Source organism: Rhinopithecus roxellana, chromosome 2 (genome assembly GCF_007565055.1).
Source record: "Rhinopithecus roxellana isolate Shanxi Qingling chromosome 2, ASM756505v1, whole genome shotgun sequence".
NCBI lineage: Eukaryota > Metazoa > Chordata > Mammalia > Primates > Cercopithecidae > Rhinopithecus > Rhinopithecus roxellana.
In genome coordinates this window covers 57357639-57378049 of record NC_044550.1, presented here as the reverse complement: position 1 = coordinate 57378049, position 20411 = coordinate 57357639, and the positions used below count along the sequence as shown (strand labels likewise).

General features: G+C 43.3%; 1 protein-coding gene across 1 annotated transcript in view; it reads right to left on the bottom strand.

The window, feature by feature from the left end:
- FAM160A1 (family with sequence similarity 160 member A1) overlaps window positions 1-20411 on the bottom strand; it is a 275216-nt gene that overhangs the window by 10175 nt on the left and 244630 nt on the right. The window contains exons 9-12 of the mRNA XM_010372514.2: window positions 13485-13675; window positions 9655-10791; window positions 3833-4011; window positions 3379-3517 (exon numbers count right to left, since the gene is read on the bottom strand). Coding sequence (XP_010370816.1) covers window positions 3379-3517; window positions 3833-4011; window positions 9655-10791; window positions 13485-13675 — 1646 coding nt within the window. The remainder of the gene's footprint in view (window positions 1-3378; window positions 3518-3832; window positions 4012-9654; window positions 10792-13484; window positions 13676-20411) is intronic.

Below are 20411 nucleotides of genomic sequence, written 5' to 3'. Positions count from 1 at the left end.
AGAACACCCAGTGAGGGAGACCAGGGGCTAGCCGGGAGATCCATAGCACAATTCCAGTCAGCGGCTGCAGCATGTTGACCCGGGCTCCCCTCCGGGGTCTTGGCCTTTCAGTGTGTCACCAAGCACCATCAAATTCTCCATTCAAAAGCAAGTAGACCCGAGTTATGGTCCCTACCTGGCCACCAGCTCATCACAGAATGTCTCAGTTTCCATCTCTGTAAACTGGGTACATTATCTACCTGATCTCCCTTCTAGAATTAGTGCCCAGTAAAAGAGCTCTGAACATAAGTAAATACAGTGAACTGTTACTCTGTGGTTTGGAAAGTATTTGAGTAGAAAGAGAAAGGCCTGGCAAGTGGCTGAATCTCAGAGACCAACAGCCTCAAGAATAGTAATGTATAACTGGGAACAGGACATCCGCTTGCTCTGGAGCAGCGGCCACACAGACTTTTACTGCTGTTGGAAGCATTAGTGAGAAGGCTCGTTTTTCACCGGGGCTGCCAGGAGGCAAAGGGAATGCAGGGCCTGCATGATGGAGCAGATCTGGCTGCAGGTGCCTGAGTTACGCCCCTCATAAAAGGGTCCAACAAGCATGCACGAGCACCTGAAGAAAAAGGCAGGGCGGAGGGAAGTATAAATAAATGTCACAATTAGGAATGGCTTCTGAAATGTTGCCTTGGGTCTGAAAAGCTGCAACAGAAGGTTTTCAAGACTATTACTGGGAAGATTTCAGAAGTGAGGAGAGAGAGACGTTATGTGTTCATCTCCCTGGCAGCAGTATTAGGCAAAGGGCAGAGCACGCAGACACTTGGACCACCAAATATTTGGCCTATTACCATAATTCTTCATTGTAAACTGCTCTGCATCCCAGTGAGAACAGGCCTCCCAGATTTGAATCATTTATAGGAAATCACGTCACAGTAAATGCTTCAGAAGTCAGCTTTGTATAAGGGGACAGGAAACTCTCGTTCTGTCAGTTAAAGATGCTTTAAGTGGGGGAAGAGCATGACTTGGCTAACCTGGAAAAGTTAGAAAGTTAATCTAAAAAAAATCAAGTAAAAGAAAAGTGTTATATCCAGAGAGAAGATTCTTACAGGTCAAAGCCCTGGAGTGTCACAGACCTTGCTTAAGGATCATGGAACCCAGCTAACTAATTTGACAACCTTAGGCAGTGAGAACAAGTTCCCGAGGCATATATTTTGCAATCGTGGCCTCCAGATATTCTGAAACCAGGACAAGCCCAAGGTGTGAGTGACCCTCACCCTTTCCCTGAATGTGGGGGTTAAGGCTCAGTGTACTCTGAGTATCTAGTGTACCTCAGTGTATCTAGGTTGGCCAGTGTGTACACTCGTCTCTGAATTAGCTAAGATGGGCTCAGGCATTTGAGTTTCATGATCCTAGATGAATACCCCAGACCTCTAATTTTGGCTTCCTTAATGAAAATGAAGCTAATGGTACCTTTTTTGCCCTTTTCAGAGTGCTATTTGATAATGAAAATTGACTGCCTGAGAAAGCACCTTATAAACTGTAAAATACAATGAAGACTAGGCCTTGTCTAGGAGACTACAAAATGCCCACAACTTGTTGCAGCTCTTCCCATCAAGCAGTAGGGTTTTTGCTCCATTCTTCAATCTGCGCTGGCCCTGTGTCTTGCTTTGGCCAACAGAATGCTGCAGAACGGACCTTACACAAGCTCTGAGTCTGAGCCTCTGAAGATTTTCTATGCTTCTGCTCTCACTCTTGGAACCCTATTAACTGTGACATGGACCAGCCTGGGCTACTCTGCCGGATGGTTAGGAACACCCCCATCACCCTCATCACTCCAGCCAACAGCCACAGATGTGAGTGAGGCCATCCTAGACATCCAGCCACCCACTGATGGCAGCCACACAAGCGAGTCCAGGCAAAATCACCCTGGCCCAGATCAGCAAAACACCTAGATGACCACACAGATTCATAAGCAATCATAAATGGCCTTGTGCTAAGCCAATGAGTTTTTGCAGTGGTTTATTATACTGGTAACTGGTGCACCTTCTCTCGCGGGGTGGGTGGCAGCAACATGCGCCCTGTTCAGGAGGAACACAGCTCACACACTGACCACCCGTGTGTCTAAGGAGGCCACATGGCACCTGAAGTCCACCTTCCCACGGAGGTGCCGGGGCCTTTCCCTCTATGAACGCCTTTGCCTGCTCTTCTCAAAGTCCAACAGCCTGAAGCCCGACTCCTCACTTTACCAGTGGCACATGGCCTACCTTTCTTTCAAACCCTACCTTGCAGTACCCTAAGGGCTCATCACAACCCAAGTTCTGGCTTCAGCTAGAAAGCACCTAAGAGATGGAGAACAAATCCTTCATTGAAAAGTCAAGGGACATTGGGCCTGTGAGGTAAAGCGACCAAGATCAAATAGCTGCACAGGGGCAGCGTCAGGCCTTCAGAGTTCTGGGTTCTTTCCAGCTTCTTTGAAAGGTAGAACAATTGCCCTGACTTTCATTTCCACCACTCACTGCCAATCTTGTTTCTGATCACTTGCCTTTGGCCCAGGACCGAGAGCCTTACTCTCTCCATTGTTCATCTGCCACAGAGAAGCCTGATTGGTCTGTGTGTGGAAAAGTAAAAGCCAGTGCAATATGTGGCATTCCTACTTTGCTCCTACCAAGGCCTAAGTTACAGCTCAGGGGACAATGGTCAGCAAATCGGTCCAACCAGAGCTTAAATAAGGTAAAGCAGCAGTGGTGCTCCCGGGCCTGGCCAGCCATTCTCAGCACTCCTACTAGCACCGACCCATCCCCTGCCCCCACTCCTCACTCTGCCAGGGCCCTGGCCTAACGCCTCCTCTAGAGCTCATAAAAAGGCACTCTCAGAGGTTTTAGGCTGAGCATAAACTTTACTTCTCACAGTCCAAACCGTTTTTTTGTTTTGTTTTTTGTGTTACCTCCTAGGGCCCTAAAGCACACTTATTTTTGGCCCAAGAGCCTCTGAAAACATAATAAAGACAACACATGCCCTCCTCAGGACAGGGCTGCCCAAAGAAATGGCTCGAGAGTGCACATAATGCCTCTTTCTGGCCCATGTGTGCTGTGTGATTTATTCTAGCCTGATAATACCCTACACGCCAGCTCCTTCCAGGCACCACTCTCAGTTAAAAAACCAAATCCCCTCTAGAACCTCCACAGAGGAAACAGGCCAGGTGTAAGCAAGGGAGACCTTTCTTTAGGTTTAAGAATGTGAAGAGGTGGTTCCTCCCTGTTGCATAAAAATGAAAATATCTGAATGCTTCTAGGATCCAGAAGCCAGTGCAGCGTCTGTGAACTGAGGCCAGTAGGCCAGGGACGTGGAGGAGGAATTTAAGGAGGGGCACTGTGGAGAAACCTGGCTTACCTTTGGTTAGTGCCGCAGGGGTCATATCAGACATGTCCACACGGAAGAGCAGGTATTGCTGGGCTTGTATGAGGAGTCCTGGGAAGTCTCTCTCCACAGAAGCAAACTGTTCAATCTTGTTTTTCACAGATGCAAGGACCTGTCAAAACAGCATTACTGATGTTAATGCCTCACCATGAAATTCCACTCTCAGTTATCAATATATCTTGCAGGTACAACCCTCATCATGGGAACTATTATGATGTTAGACATTTGCTCATTTTTAACTGCCTGGGTGTTCTGCATAGGGCACCCTCAAAACATCGAACTAAATAAGCTCTACAGTTTGTTTAGAATAAACTACACAGTGAGCTTAATAGGACAGGGAAGGAAAGCAAATGAATTAGAGCAGAGATGCCCTACAAATTAGCACCCACAAAATCAACAGGTATGGATGTGGGCTCAGCTAACATACCTGATAGAGAGAGCGGACGCTTGGCTGGAAGACCATGTTGGTGTTGAGCAGAAAGGAGCGCAGGAGTGGCTGGGGGTAGCTGGCTAGCTGAGTAATGATCCCAATAAGCAGCAAATTAACATGTAAAGAGTTCTCCAGCATGTTCTCCAGCTTTGACAGGACCACGCTGATGAATGGGCCTGCAGGAAGAACATAAGGCTTCAGGGCTGGCTGGGCTCACACGGATGCCTTTCCCTGACAACGGCAGAACCATCGGTGCCACAGCTCCCAAACCACCATCGGCCTGCAGGTGCAAGCCAGACAGCAAATACGGCCAAGTTTCCTCCTGCCTCGAGACCAAAACAGAAAACAAACCACCACGGCAAAAAGAAAACAGAAAAATAGGCATGGCTACTGACATTTTGACTCCATGAGCAGTTTTGATACTTATTAAAATTATCACAGACCTCGAAAAAAACCAAATAATTTAACTTTTTAAAATTAAAATATGCTTTTCTACATTGTTCCTGTATTTCTTGGGGCTGCCAGTGCTTAATACATGACAGCCATCATCTCATGATGCACAGACTGTATGGACTGTAGCATTTCATGTAAGCACCAGAGGCCATTGAAAGTCTTAGTAACGAAAAATCTGTGTAAAGAACACCAAAAATGCACAAACTATGTTTATCAAATAGCAACACTGAGAACAGGGGTTGCCTATCCTGAACAAGCACACTGAGAGAAATTTGGTTTTGTCAAGTGTCGTAATGTGGAACAATAAAAAACAAAATAGGTGAGAGATGGAGGAGCACCTGGTTACAACCTTAGCAGTTCACTAACCACACCTGAATTTTCAGAGGAGAGAGAAAAGGGTGTCAGTTTGGGACATATAGTTCGGCGTGTCATAGATTTCTTAAGAAAGAAAATCCGTATGACTACAAAAGCAGTCATTTAGAAAAAGCAGTTAAAAAAATTAGTCATATAAAAGCAGTCTATTAAAAAAAAATAGGCAAAAAGAAGTTTCTGCTACTTTGGGTCACTAGAAAATTAATATGCTTTGAGTTCACTGAGGGCAGGGAAAACCAAAAATAAATCTGGCATTAATAAACTTACTTGAAGATACTTTAAATTTTTACCATAAAAGTGTTCTGTTAAACACAATCAATGAGAATTTTGCATTTCCCTTGGTGGAGCTATTGATGATGCTACTAAACCATGACATGTTTATAACAAAAGCACATATCCCTTGATAAATAAGCCATGCCTTATGAAGATGTCACCAACATTAACAAAAACATACTTCATCACAAGATGCTTCATTCAGAAGCCCTGGTAGCATAAGAGAGTAAAACCCTTTGCAAGGAACAGAAGCTGTGTGTGTAGAATGGGAACACCAAACCGAAACCTTTACCACACAGGGGAGGAAGAGGGTAACTGCAATATCTCTGTCTCCAGGAACACTGAGGATGTCTCTAAGGGATCTCAACACAAGAGGCACCATCCCCTCATGTGTGGCATTTAGCCTCAACTTTCCCATCCTTGGGATGGGAGGCAGAGGTCTTTAGTCACTTTCCATGACATAAGAGGTCAATGAACTCTTCAGATAGAGACTCTTTGGAGATGCTTACAAACAACTGGGAGACTTTGCCAAACACATTTGGAAACTCTGGATAGGGACCCCAGTTTGAAAGCAATGAATGGTTTTCTCATAAAGAACCCCAGAAGTGTCAATGGTAACTCTTAAGGCACCACAACACAATTCTGGCTTTCCAGGTAGATCTAGAGGGGGAAGGCTGCTGTCCTCAGCTTCCTCTCACCTGCTCCCCTACAGTCCCTGGCTCAGCATCTATTTCCTTCTAGATGGAGCAAAAGCAGGTGAATTAAGACATACTTAGGTGGCCAGAGTCTTCTGTAAAACATATGACCCTACAATGATCCCTCAACTTCTCTTCCCCAGTCCCAGATTGTGCCTGGCCACATCCAGCCATCCTACAAACTCTAAACTGCTGACCATGCAGTGATCAGGGGAGACCATCCACAGGACATCACTACTATAAGGGGTGAGGTGAAGTGGGAGGGTTCCCACAAGCTTGAATCCCATGCCCTGTGGAGAGGAAGATCATGTCATCATTGACCTATGTGAATGACAGACTATTATTAGGTCAAGGCCAGTAGACTGTAATGATACAAATGGAGTTTACTTTGACATTATAATTAGTGTCCGCTAATTAAATGACTCATCACTCCTTGGGCGTGTGCAATAAAAAATGTGTTAAAACTTTCAAATTCCTACTTTATTCTTAGTTTCTAGCACTACAAAAAACAAAACAAAACAAAACAAAAATCCCTGCTTAACAAAAAGTGCATAGGGGGATCTGGTAAGCAGCCGAAAATCGAAAGACTCAGCACAATTCAGGAAGCTGCAGGTGTGTCTGGAAGACAGCGGTTTTATTTTCTTCCCACATCTCCTAGGAGCACAGATAGACTCCCCGCCTCACAAAGTATTACATTCTTCAAAGTCACTGAGACTATCTCCACTGCGCCTCCTGTCATCCACTCACCGCTCTCCCCTGTTCCCCTGCCTCCACTGAACCTGCCTCCGTCGAACCTGCACCCTCTTCCTGCACTTCCCCTGTCCAAGAATGGAGCAGCCGTCAATTCTGTGCCTCCACTCAGCAAATTCTACCCTGGACATATCTCCTGATGTGGACCTGAAGCTCCACCTCCCCTGCTCCACTGCCTGAGGTCAGTCTCATTTCTGGTCTGGACTCCAGCAACAGTATTACTATGTTAATAGAGATTTAATTTAATTATTATCGAAAATAGTTATTAAGCACATCCTATCTGCCAGGCAGTGTGCTGAGCACTTTTCATGTATCAACTCACTCAAGATTCAAAACAACCCTAGGAAGTGTATTTATTATTTATCCCCGTTTAAAGAGGAGGCAGAATGCTAAGTGAACCCAGCTTTGAATAACAGAATTTTAATTCGCACCACCTGTTCCAGTGCTCTTACCCAACACATTATCTTGCCTGCCAAGGAGAGAGAGAGAGTGCGCCAGAAAAAGAGAAACAGAGAGAGACCTAGCATTTGTAACAATACACCCTGGAGACCACACCTCGTATCAACACATACAGAGCTGTCTCATCTCAGGACCACAAAACATTAGATGGCCAGGGTGTTGCACAAGCAAGTCAGTCTCCCACCGGTGTGTATTTGGGTTGTTTACAGTCTTCTTCTATTCTAAACAATGCTGCAATGAACATCCTTGTATGTACACCTCAGCACACAGTGTGAATACAGCTCTGAGGACATTCCTAGAAACAGAATTACTAGATAAAGGCACTGGCACATTCTGAATTCTGATATGGCAATAAGGGTGTCTCACTTGTTTTTCCTGGCACCAACCTCTCCCCATTCCAGTGCTCGGCCCACACTCCTACCAAAGCTGGCCTTTTCAGATCCAGTCACATCATTCCTCAACTTTATACTCCAGGGGCTTCTTCAGTGCCAGGGCACAAGGTTTCCATCCCTCGGCTTGGCCCAAAGGCCCTCCATAAGCTGGCACCAACCAGGCTTTCTGCCTTTCTCTCCCACCTCCCCACCCCACATCATCCATGCGGTCATACCCCACAGGCTGGCAGGCTCTTCAGTCACCTCCTGCTGTCTCCTCTGTCTGGACTATCATTCTCACCTGCTTTCACCTGGGGACTTCCCTGCACTGTCCATGCCTCTCCTCTGTGAGGCCATTCCCACTCCCCTCACTGGATTCCCACTGGACTTGGCATATGACAACTGATCATGCATTTCCCACTAAGAGAGTACACTTCTTTGTTGGGGTCTCCTCTGAAAGTCTGTGAATTCCTTTAATGTTGTGTCCTTATTTCCTAGCATAGCACCTGCCAAACATCAGGGGATCAATAAAAGATTGCTGAACACATGAATAAATAAAATTAGACAAATGGAATGCTTTGATTTTGCTGGGAAGTGAACTCATTTCAGTGGAAATCAGATGCCCTGGAGAGAAGAAGTGAAGCCTAATGCTACAGAACACACTCAGAAGTTCAGAAACTATAAAGCAGAGATACATGGAAAGAGAGATGTTTCCTAAAGCTGTGTACAAGGTTCAAAAGAGGAAAAAGGAAGGTTTTAGTGACAATTACCTGTACGTATCAAAGAGCTTGCAGTATGTTTTGTCAGTTCTCAGGTGTATTATATGTAAAATATTGATGTTATGTAATTGGGTGTTGGATTAGCCTTTTTTTTTTTTTTTTTTTTACCTTGCCCTGAGCTATACTTTCTTTCCTCTATTTACACATTTCCCAGGAATGAAGCTCCTCTGTAAGAAAGCTGGCATTCTGAAGAATAATCTTCATGGCCATGGGGAGCCCAGATGTCCTACGAGAAGGCAAGCTGTGACATGCCAAGTTACTGCTGCCCTTTCCCTCCAAGTGAACTCTTCCAGCTCCCCCTTCCTTGTCCCCCTTATCAACTGGGAAAAGTGAGATTATCTAATCCATTTTACTTATGATTGACTGACTGATTGAATTTTAATTAAAACTTATTCACACTGAAACGTTATCTCAACTAGAACCGCAAGCCTTTAATTGTGGAATTAAAAGCTTTCTTCCTGTATATACAAATCTTCAGGCATCAGTAAACAGATGAATAAATATTGGAGGAGGAGGCTGGAAGAGCTCCTTGAAATCACATAAGCCTACTTGGCTGGCTGGACCAGAAGGCAATCTGTTTTCATCTATTTTGGGTTACTCCAAGAGGCAGGAGCACAGTCCCTCCTCACCAAGCTTCTCCGGGGAGCTACCTGTCATAAAATGAATAATGACCTCCCAGTATCTCATTCAGTCCTCACAGGAGCAAACGGAAGGCCTGGGATGCTAAGGCCACATGCTGCTAAATGCTAGAGCCAGGACTCAACCCCTGGCCTGGCTCCAAGACCACTGTCGCCCTCCGTTGCTACTATCTTCCAGCCCCTCTCCTTGCTACCTGAACACCATCCAGTGGTCCCACCCTGGCCCTCCCTGGGCTTAGTGAGCCATCTCATCTATGGTGATTCCCATTGCACCATGATTTGTAAATGCAGGTTTTGTTGGCTAATATTTAATGATGTTTTCTATCATAAGTCTTCACCCCAATCTGCCTAGCATAGCACCCCTTACCTCTTGCAAGATTCCTACCTGTGGCTGGTGGTGTATCATTGAACACACTCTTTCAAAGCGCTCTTAGTTGATGTGGGTCCACTCCACTTATTTTTGGATAAAGATTTTGTGATTCTCTGAAATGAGCTCCCAGGCAAAGGCACAGCTAACCCCGATGCCTCTGATGTGTGCACAGCTACTGTCACCCAACAAGGACTCTGAGCACCTATTCTGTGCTCTGTTCACTCTTCCAGTGCTAGGGATAGGGCTCCACCCTCACAGAGCATGCATTCTACTCGGGGAGACAGTCATTTGTTAAAAATAAATGTAAATAAGTGCTAAGGAGAAAAATAAGTTAGTTACACTAGAATAAATGAAGTCATTAAATAAGAAGTCTGGATTCTTGTGTGGTTTAATCAGTCCTACTATTTTAACACTGACATATCAAAAGAAGTTACTAAGTAATAAAATCTAACCCCTAGCTTGAGAAATACATAAGATAATCATTGCAAGACTCGCAAAATAAAAATAAAGTCACCCCTCTTTGCTCTTGACAGAAATATTTTCAGCCCTCTGTTAGACAAACCGATCATATTCCTTACCTTTGCCTACCTTACTTTCCTGTTCCAATACATACAAGTACTTTCAAAAGCAGAAACCACAAAGCAATGTGAGATGGTCACCTGTGAATGGGGTGCTTTGAGTCCTCACGGGATGGCGACTGGCAAAGGCAGCCTCATCTCTCCCCACAAACGGGGAAAGCACAGTCTCTACAGCAGGTGTCTCCACTATAAAAGAGTCAAAGTCATCCTCCTCTTCTTCTAGCTCCTTGTTCCCCTCCTTCTCCTTTTGTCCTTTGCTCTCTTCTTCCTTCCCTTCTCCCTCCTTAGTGAGAAGCAAGGGATCAGGTGTGGGGAAATTCTGTTCCATCAAGCCCTCAGTGCTGGAATCCAGCTCTTTAATGATTTGGTCATACTGGGCAATGAGATCCTCACTCTCCGGGTTGGCGGCCATCAGGTTAGAGCGGTTCTCTGCCTCAGGGGCAGGGGATGCTAACTCTGAGTTGGATTCTGTGGCTGCTTCAGGTTCCCTCTCTTGCTTTGGCTCCATGGGCTCACTGTGAAACGGGTCTGAATTGTCCCTATTGCACTCCTCCTCTGAATCTGTCTCTGGCTGGGTGCTGAGGAGGGAGCCGTTGTTGATGGGAACACTCTGAACTTCAGCCTGGGCTTCAGCTGGTGGCCTAGCAGCTTCCTCCTGAGAATCCTTCACGTCCTCGGAGTCCTTCTCCGCACACAGCCTGTACACCATCACATCATCCTGAAAGTCCGACTCTTCTATGTAGGACCCTTTGAAGAGCAGGATGGCATTCTTCTTCATCTCCTGGATGTGTTTCGGGGGATCGATGGGTGCCGGGGGGCATGAAACCTCCAGATCATCATAAGGCCCCGGGGAGCCCACATCGGCCCCTGAGGAGATTCCAGTGTCATAGCTGTCATCCCATTCCAGCTCTGTCTGGCTCTTGTCCTTTCTGGGAGCCAGCTGAGGTCCCGTCTTCCTGGGGAGTTGTTGCGGGAGCCCAAACACAGGGCAGGCCGAGCTCACACTGCCCTCCTCCGTCAGACTCTGGAGAAACGTCTCAGGGTTGGGGGAGTCGCCATCATACAGGGCGGACCAGACACGGCAGTCCCTCATGCAGCGGAGGATGTTGGTGTGGGCCTCCCACAGGTACTGCAGGTAGCTGATGTCCAAGGCTTTCCCATACTCCACAATGCAGGCTGACTGGGAGAACGCTTCAGGGAATGGCCACTCCACAGGCCCTGCACAGGAGGCAGAGATCCATTAGAACAAGGCAGGTGTGGGGACAAAGGTCGTGGATGGGGGTGTGATCCATTTGGGCTAAGACTGTGTCTTGCCAGCTACTTTGAGTCTAATTATATCTGATTAAATAACCTCTGAATAATATGGTTAGATTGTAAGAAGGAAAGATTAATAATAGAAACTCTACCCTCACAGAAGATAGAAAACCAATATAGCCAGTCAATAGTGGGTATAGCCAATGGAAATCTATTATCTGGTACGAGTCATTAGAGAAAGAAGAGCTGATGATAGCAATCTCTCAGGTTGTTGAGAGGATCAAATTAGGTAATACACCTGATATAGTACCTGCCACAGAGTAATAACCTTAAAGTTTTTTACTTTGAATCTAAAGTGGAAGGCTGATAATCCATGAATTTGAGAACCAGACTTTTTGTAGAAAAATCCTGGGTTTTTAGAAAAGCCTATTAACTCATTCTGCCTTCCTGGGGACTATCGGGGATGTTGATATTATCAAATGGTCTCTTAAAGTAAAATCATATTCACTACAAAAGTCATTTCAACCTAAGAATGCTGCTTATGTTACCATGACTGCCTTTGATGTTAAAAGTTCCAACTTCACTACTGAAATACCTGTGAAAATATCTTCCTATAAGTTTACATTTTCCCTCAAAAGAAAAAGACTGAGGGAAAAATATATAGTCTATCATTTCTTAAGCATCTAGTATGCTGCAGGTGCTTTATCAATGCTATCTAATTCTCCCAATGATCCTGTATGGTAGATATTATTTTCTCCATTTTCAGATAAAGAAATTGAGGCTCAGAGATGAAAGAATGCCCAACCCAAATTGTGGAAGAGCCACAATTCAAGCACAGGTAATTTCACACTGACCTCCATTCTTACTTCAGTGCCACATCTTTGCAAGCCTCACGTCTCTTCATGCTCTAAATCTCTACCAGACTGGGTCAGAATTGAGCCTTTAAGGATACCCATTTCCAGGGCATTAGGGTAGACATAATTCATATTTTACAGCTCTACTGCTAAAACGTTAGTGTTTATCTCTTATCTATGTTATGTAAAAAGACATCAAATACTCCTACTAGCAATATTTACTGTGCACTTACTACATGCCAGGCAGTCTTCTAAGAGCTTTAACATGTCTTCACTTGCTTTCCTGAGAATAACCCTTTGAAGTAGGTACTATTTCACAGATAAGAAAAAAAATTTAGAAAACTTAAGTAATTTGCCCAAGAAAGTAGTAGAACCAAGACACAGAACCAAGATGCAGAACCTGAATCTTGGCTCTGCTACTTTCTTGGGCAAATTATTTACCCCTATGCAGTGATTACTCTGGCTAGCTAGCCAGCTATGTCAACACACATCCATTAGGGCATTTATCTGCTGTAAGGCAATTCCAGAGGCAGGAGAGTAGAAAGAACATGGAATCTGGAACCAGAGAACCTACTTAGCTGTATAACCATGAACAAGTCAATTCCTCTCTGAGTTTGTTTATTCATCTGTAAAATGGGAATACTACCTTCTTCAAAGCATTAAAAGTGATCACACAGGGAAAGAAGTTGGCAAGTTATGGAGAATCATAGGTTTAACTTGAATTTTGAATTCTGAGGCAAGGCTAGCCACAGAATCATTCTTGAAAAAACTTTCATAGTAAATTTAGAAAAGATACCCATTTTAAAATATGTTTTTAAAACAACTTTTAGGTATGAAAATATAAAATATCCATACTAACTTGCCTAATAGGAAAATACAATTAAATTACATAAATTGCTAATTTCCATGCATCTTTATATAAAGACAAAGACTCAGTAAGACAACCTTAATTTCTACAAATTATATTAATATCAAACATACTGACATTTTCTTAGTCAAGTAACCCAGCTTTTAAATACACTTTATCTAAGAAAATTATAGCTGGGTGGACAGAATGACATTGTTAGGGTGGATATCAGAATATAAACTGGAAACACTTGACTCAACACCAGGACTGGGGATTTCCTAGTGGTCACAGGACATGCAGAAAGTTCCGAATTGAAACAGCCATATGACCATCAAAGATACACAAATGCCCCCTTGCTCCAGCTGCCTGCCAGAGAGCCAAGGTTGACAGAGATCGCCATTTCAATTTTGCTTGTATGAGGTGAACCGTAGCTGGCAAATAGCACCGAGCATCATAACCCCTGTAAAGTGTTTATGGCAGCCTTCCTCATTAGGTCAATCAAATGCATGTGATTCCGCTGTCACATCACAAATTTCAAGTTTTAAAGTGATATACAATAATATGTAAATCCTTGTGACAGATTTCTATAAGTGGCTCATTTTAGAAATTAAAATAAGGGCTGATTCTGTCTCAGTAATAGCCATCTCCACACCTCTCACCCCTGTCTTGTTTCCGAAGACAAGCTAGCACACGTTTTCACATTTTGACTCTGAGGATCCCACTAGAAAGTCCACATAAAATAAAGATCTGGCAACACTACGTAATGTCTGGGCACGTCAATGAACACTGATTACGTGTCCATAACTCCTTACAAAGCAGAAAAGGATCCCAACTAGTCATTCATAAAAGAAACGGGACCCACTACATAATTCCCTGTCCACCCAAAGGGACACGCATCCCAAGGCGAGATGAAATGGCATCCTTTGGTTTAAAGATCATTACTAGCGAGTTCCTACCTGAAGTGTCATGCATACACTTTGACCAGAGAATATAATCCCTCTCTTGGTTCCCCAGCGTCAGAGTGATCCCGCTGGAGCAGCAGACAGGAGTCAAGGCAAGCAGCTTGGCCGCAGAAACAGAGTAACAGTCTCTCTCCTTCACAGCCCACCTCTGACTCAGCATCATGTGATTGCAGGGGATCAGATACCTAGAATGACAAAAAGAACCAGCGTTTGGTCTCTGCAATGTCTTGAACCATTACTGGGACTAACTAAACCATAACAGGGACTCCTTGTGGCCAGGGGCAGACTCATCCTCTCCCAGCTCTCAACTGATCATCTCATCAGCCACCAGGGTTTACTCCCTAGCTTAATTTCTGAAAGAACATCCTCTTTACAAAGTACTTAATGTTCTTTACAATTTAGTCTCCAGGAACTTCTGCATCTCTTAAATGATCCCTCTTCACTTCCATGCCTTTGTGCCCACTGTCACCTTTACCTGGCCTGAGATTTCCCCTTTTCTCTGCCTGACCAATGCCTTTCATTCTACAAAGTCCAGCTTCAGTGTCACCTTCTTTGAGAGGGAGCTAATCCCTCCCTCCACTATGCTCATGGGCCTCTATTAAGCACTATTACCTTGTATCACGATTACTTCAGTGTCTACCTCCTCAATATAATGTGCTACCACAGCAAGGAGCTGCTTCGATCATTTCTCTTATAATCCCAGAAACTCTGGCTCATCGCAGGCACTGAATGGCAGCAGCAAACAACCACTCCATAGTGTAAACCTTTTCTTTACATTCTCACGGGTATGTTCTCACGGGTGACCAGGAGAAAATATAATGGAAAATGACTCATTGAGGATCACTGGGCCCCATTTCACACAAAACACTTTTGGTTGGTGATCAAAAGCATCTTAGTATCATTATGAACCTGGGGACAAGAAAACCTGAGCAACCATTTCTGACACACCTGGAGCACATCAGTGGGCTTCATGGCTAGAATAAAGTGTGTTTAAATGACTTCCTTTCTTAACAGGGGAAAAAAACGTACTGCTTATTTAAACAAAAATGGAGCAAATGGGATAAAGAACTTATAGCCAGAGCCCAGCATCACATACGTGTTCAGGAGCCAATTACAGATGAGCCCAAGCCCTTATGTGAACAAGCACAATCTTTCAATCAGCCAGCATGTTTTTACTTCTGTATTCGGCATTTGAGAAAGAAGCAGTGCAGAGAAAAACAAGCTAAGATTAAGCTTTTCATTTAAAAAAGATAAAAAGTACGACTTTCAGGACATCTCTTCAGGCCTGTAAACATTCAACCATCTTCCACACCTCCTGTTGATCCAAATGAGGAAAACCTAAGTTGATATTCACAACTGATCCACCACAAGAACCAGAGTCAGAGAGGGAAGAAAGATTCCGTTCTCTTTGTGCTACTTGATACTGAAGGTTTTAATAATACTTTCCAGGTATGATATGGCAAACTTGCCACTTAACCTTCAGTTCTTAGAAAAGGCAAACCATCTAGGTAAGGCGGTCCTCATCCCCTCCTCCCACTGTCCCCATGGGCAGATATATATTGTGAACCTGCTATCAGTAAGAACCAGACACACCCTGCAGGTCTGATGTGGTGGCATCTGTTTTCATAAGCGCAGTTTCATGAAAGTAGAAGGTTACAAGAACAAAAAGGAAACTAAGGAACAGGGGGCAAGCCTGTTCTGATTCTTGGTTTAGTTTTGGGGAATTTAGCAATGAGGAAAAATGGATGTTGCAGGCAGAAAAGAAAGGAGCTCTTTTCCACAAGGATATCTGTGAGTAGAGATGCTCTGGTAACCAGAAATAACACAGGAGAGAGAAGCATTCTCCCACCTCTGTGTGAACCTGCCAGCTGTGAACAAAGCACAGCTGGACCCCAGTGGGCACCCAGAGAAGGCAATGCTGCTCTAGCACCATAGGAAGGTGCCGGGGTGCACAGCAGGAACAGGGGCAGCGGGTTGCGGGGTGGGAAGGGAAAGTAGCAGCAACAAAAGGGATCGGAGCAGGAGAGGGGACCATGGCTGATGCTGCTGTGGCAACCGTGGTGGGAGATTTGTTCATGCTTATATGGAAGACTCCTCATTTGGGGGTGGGGTACAGTGCCTCATACCTGCAATCCCAGCATTTTGGGAAGCTAAGGTGGGAGGACTGCTTGAGGCCAAGAGTTCAGAACCAGCCTGAGCAACACAGCAAGATCCTGTTTCTATAAAACATAGAAGAGTTAGCCGGGTGTAGTGGTGTGCACCTGTAGTCCCAGCTAGTCGGGAGGCTGAGGTGGGAAGATCCCTTGAGCCCAGGATGTAGAGGCTGCAGTGTGCTATGACGACACCACTGCACTCTAGCCTGGGGGACAGAGTGAGATCCTGTCTCTAAAAAACAAAAACAGAGAAACAAAAAAGATTTCTCACTTGGTGATCCCTAGAAGTGATGGGTGATACTTTTGTGTTAGGTGGGGGACTTAGGGACGGGTCCAAGGTTTTCTATGAGGTGGCTGGGGTGAGAGCTGGGAAAACCTGTCCTGTAGCCATTGATGTGAACTCTTCCCACAGGCTGGTGAGGCCTAGAGAAATTCAGATTACACAGGATTTACTGTATCCTTATTTTGGTCATTAATTATTTAAGAAATAAACCGCTTCGATGCTTTTATATACTGCTGGAACAGCAATGACTGCTTACGGCTCAAACTAAGCATATTTCATGATTTAAGTTGATATTCATAGATTTTTATTCTTTGTTTGAAGTATTAAAAATGGAACACTGGATCAAAGCTAATAAAGCTATTTATCAAATATCACCAGTGAGTAGCTTGAAACTATATTAGAATAAAGACTTCTTGGGGAATTGCAACTTTACAAATACATGCTTTCAGTAGAAACTAAAAATTTTCTTCTGAATAGCTCAAATCAAGGGAGATCCCCTATTGGTTGAAAGAGAGAGTCTACGAAACAGGAAATGGGGAGTATTCAAATGAATAGCCCGCCGGTATTCTGAATGGTGGTTCTCAGAGGTCATTATATTAAGTTAAATAAGCCAGGCACACAAAGACAAATATCGCATGTTCTCACTCATACGTGGGAGCTACAAAAGTGAATCTCACAGAAGTAGAGAGCAGAATGGTGGTTACAGAGGCTGGGAAGGGAAGGCGGAAGAAGTTAGTTAAGGGGTACAAAAATACAGCCACACAGAGTGCTAGTATTTAATAGTACAGTAGAGAAATTACAGTTGACAATAATTTATTGTATATTTCAAAACAGACAGAAGAAAATAATTGTAATGTTCCCAACACAAAGAAAAGATAAATGCTTGACATGATAGATATCCTAATGATCCCGATTTGATTACTACACACTGCACGCATGCATCAAAATATCATGTGTACCCCAAAAATATGTGCAACTATTATACATCAATTTTCAAAAGCAAAGAAAAAAAGCAGTGGTTCTGCTGTATCTTTAAAATGAAAGATCATCCCAGAAGAAAGAATAGAAAAAAAAGACCGTGCCCCTCTGTCTCTGTCTTTTCATCACTCACAGGAAAAGATTAGAAATAGAATAAATGCCAGAATATCCCCAAATGTCAAATATCAAAATGAATTGGCTGTCAATAGCGGAAAAATCACTTATGAATTTAGTATAGGTATTTATCCTCAAACTATCTTTTCATTTATACGATATTTTATTCGAGAATTTAAATTCATGAAACTATAAAAATAATCAGAGACTAATAAATATCTGACTTCAGAGGTCCAGATTTTGCAAAGCCATGCCCCAACACAGAAGGAAAAAAGGAAAAAAATGTATCTAATATATAAATAAAATATGTATCATATATATATCATACATATTGTCCTCCCTGATTTTCACTATTTCCCCAACCCTCTATAATCCTGGGCCTATTTCTTATTTTCTTGGATATTGGTCATTAAATTAAACCATCATCACTTCTAAAATATTCAGTGACAATCAGTTGATAACAAAGCACCCATATTGCCCTATGCTACACTGACCATAAACACAAGCAAAACAAGGCAGTGAAGTACAATGAGCTAAGTGAAGCACTTCTTCTGAGATGATAACTCCAACAATGCACCCATAGACCTAAATCTACAAAGCAATGTTAGTGAATTCAAAAAGATCATTTGTGATTCAGAGAAGTTCTGGCCATATTTCTCCTATTCATTTTCCCCTAGGCTGGCAGGCTTTATGGGTTTTTGGTTTTTTTTTTTTTTCCTTTCCTCCAGACCCCTAACTCCTATGCAAAATGAAAATGTTCCTGAAGTACACATACAGCTTCTCTTCAGGCAAAACAACCTCTATCTGAACACAACAGTCAAGGCAGTTCATAAACCTGACAATGGACTGGTACTTCTGAAAAAAACTCTCTAACCTGAATATTCAGAAATAGCATTCAATGTATTAAGCAATTAAATTTTGTCTCAACTGGGAGGTTCCAGGAGCATGGCAGATATTTGTTACCTCACTGCTTGTCAGCATTTCCTGCCTGCCTTTGGCCTATCATATGTCATATCCGTGGAAGTGGACAATTTCTCCTTGGTTTTCTGCTCACTAAAATATCCTGTCTTTGGGGGTACCTTATTTCAACTCACTTTTCTGATATTTTGTCAAATGAAGAAACTAGTATCTGTTACAAATGGATCATCATTTTGAAATGTTGGTATTTATGAGTATTTGGGTTGTAACAAAAATTGACATATAAGTTATTATTTATTTACCACATAACAAATACCTTCATTAAACGCAGTCACATAATCTTCATTGCTCTACTGCCTCTCAGATCTGCAAGTTTATCATGTATATTCAAATGACTGTAGTGGCAGCAGCAAACAAAAAGGACAGATTATAAATCTATTTTTTATGTCTCTTAAAATAATGTTCAAATGACTTGAAGAATAAATATTTTTTTATTGGCTTTGCTTTTTGCACAGATTCTAAATTGGGAAAGAATTGTTTTCATTAGTTTAAAATGTCCTTTCTAGAAAATTCCCTCCCTTAAATGTGTGTTATACTTTACAGCAGGAGTATCTAATTTTTTGACTTCCCTGGGCCACACTGGAAGAAGAAGAATTGGGCCACATATAAAACACACTAGCGCTAATAATAGCTAAAAGAAAAAAAAATTGCAAAAAAATCTCACAATGTTTTAAGAATGTTTACAAATTTGTGTTGGGCCCCATACATGCGGCCCACAGGTCAAAGGTTACAGAACCTTGCTTTACAGCATTTCAAAACATTTTCACAGACATACCACAGTTGATCCTCCCAATAACCTTATGAGATAGCATATTCCAAAACCAAAACGTGCTGAGTCACATCAGCAGTGCAGAAGGAGGAGACCAGGAGCCAGTGGTTTCTTCCATGCCTATTATGTGCCCAATCGACTTCTGTGTATGTCCTCTCAGTTTCTCTCCTGGTGGAACCCCTCAAGCAGCACCACAGAATTAGAAACAGAGGAAGTATTCAATTAAGAGCAACTATATTATTATTATTATCACTATCAACTTCATTAAAGAAACCTAGGCCCAGAGAGCCTAGGACCAGGCAGTCAAGCCCATGTCCTAACCTCAGGTCTGGCACTTTTTTTTTTTTTTTTTTTCATTATTTCATTTAGAACTTGTGATAACATAACATTCAGGCACTTCCCTGGGATATTTGTCCTCACTCACCCTAGAAATGACTAGCCCTGACTTGAACATTTCTGTATTTCAACCATGAGCTGATCTCTTCATCTTTATAAGGTACAAGTCTGGGTCTCCAGAGAAGCCATTATTGATGCCATCTCTGAGGACACTTTTTTTTAACACAACAACCACCACTATATGAGCAGTAAAAGGGTGATTAGCGCTCACCTTGTAAAGGTCACTGAACAGCCAGCAAGCAAGAGCTTCCATCACCTGGACTAAATCTGACCTGGTGACCCACAGCTGGGAAGCCCTGTACCTCCAGACCAAGGCCAGGCTTCCAAGTACACTGAAAAAAGACAGCTGGTTTTCCTACCATCAAAGAAGCAGTATTTAAGAATTTAACATTTAAATACCATCAGGTTTTACCCACTTTGGAGTAAAAGCCTGGGTTTTTTTGGCAGTAAAAACGGCTTTGCCAAGTTGTTCCGGATTTCATTCAGGCCTTGCTAATGCATTCTGTCATGTATCAGTAGAGGCTTGATGAGGAGCTAACATAATCCTTTTAGGGCAGATAACTAATGCTCTACCCAGACTATCCAGGGTGTTTCTTTAAGATTGGATTTGTTTTCTGCTAATCCTTAAGATTAGTTACTGATGACCTAATCTAAAACCCTAAAAAGTTCAAAAGCTCTTTTAAACTTAAAAAACTAATAGGTGATACTCTCCCACCAATTCTGTAAGGCCCTCCACAATAGGCCACCACCAGTTTTTTCAGACTCGTTTTGTAATCATTCTCTTTTGCAAGATGTTATGCCTGCACGGCATCACTCCTCAAACAAAGTGGTTCTCAAAGTTAGCACCCACCCTTATTCCCCAGGACTGCTCCAATGAAGGGTCAGGAAGTCCACTAAGGAAGGAGGATCAGGGAGTGCATGCCGGAGGACCCCGGTAGTCCCACTTTTTCATTTTTGCTTCCACACCACCAGAAGAGCATGTAAGAGCACAAACCCTCGCAACTCGGAGCTCCTCTCAGCCCTAGCCCTTCGCTCCTCTCTCAGCTTTGGGACCACATTCTCTCTGGGTCCGCTTCTTGCAGTGCTGGGGTAGGGTTTCACCAGAGTAGTCAACTCCAAGATTCAGGATCTGGGTTTACCAAAAAGAAGGAAAGACGTGCACCATGGTCTAACCAGGGGTTTCTAGAGTTCTGTGCAGAGATTCAGAGCTAAATCATGAGCTAATAAGGAAGCATCATTGCTTTCCTTCA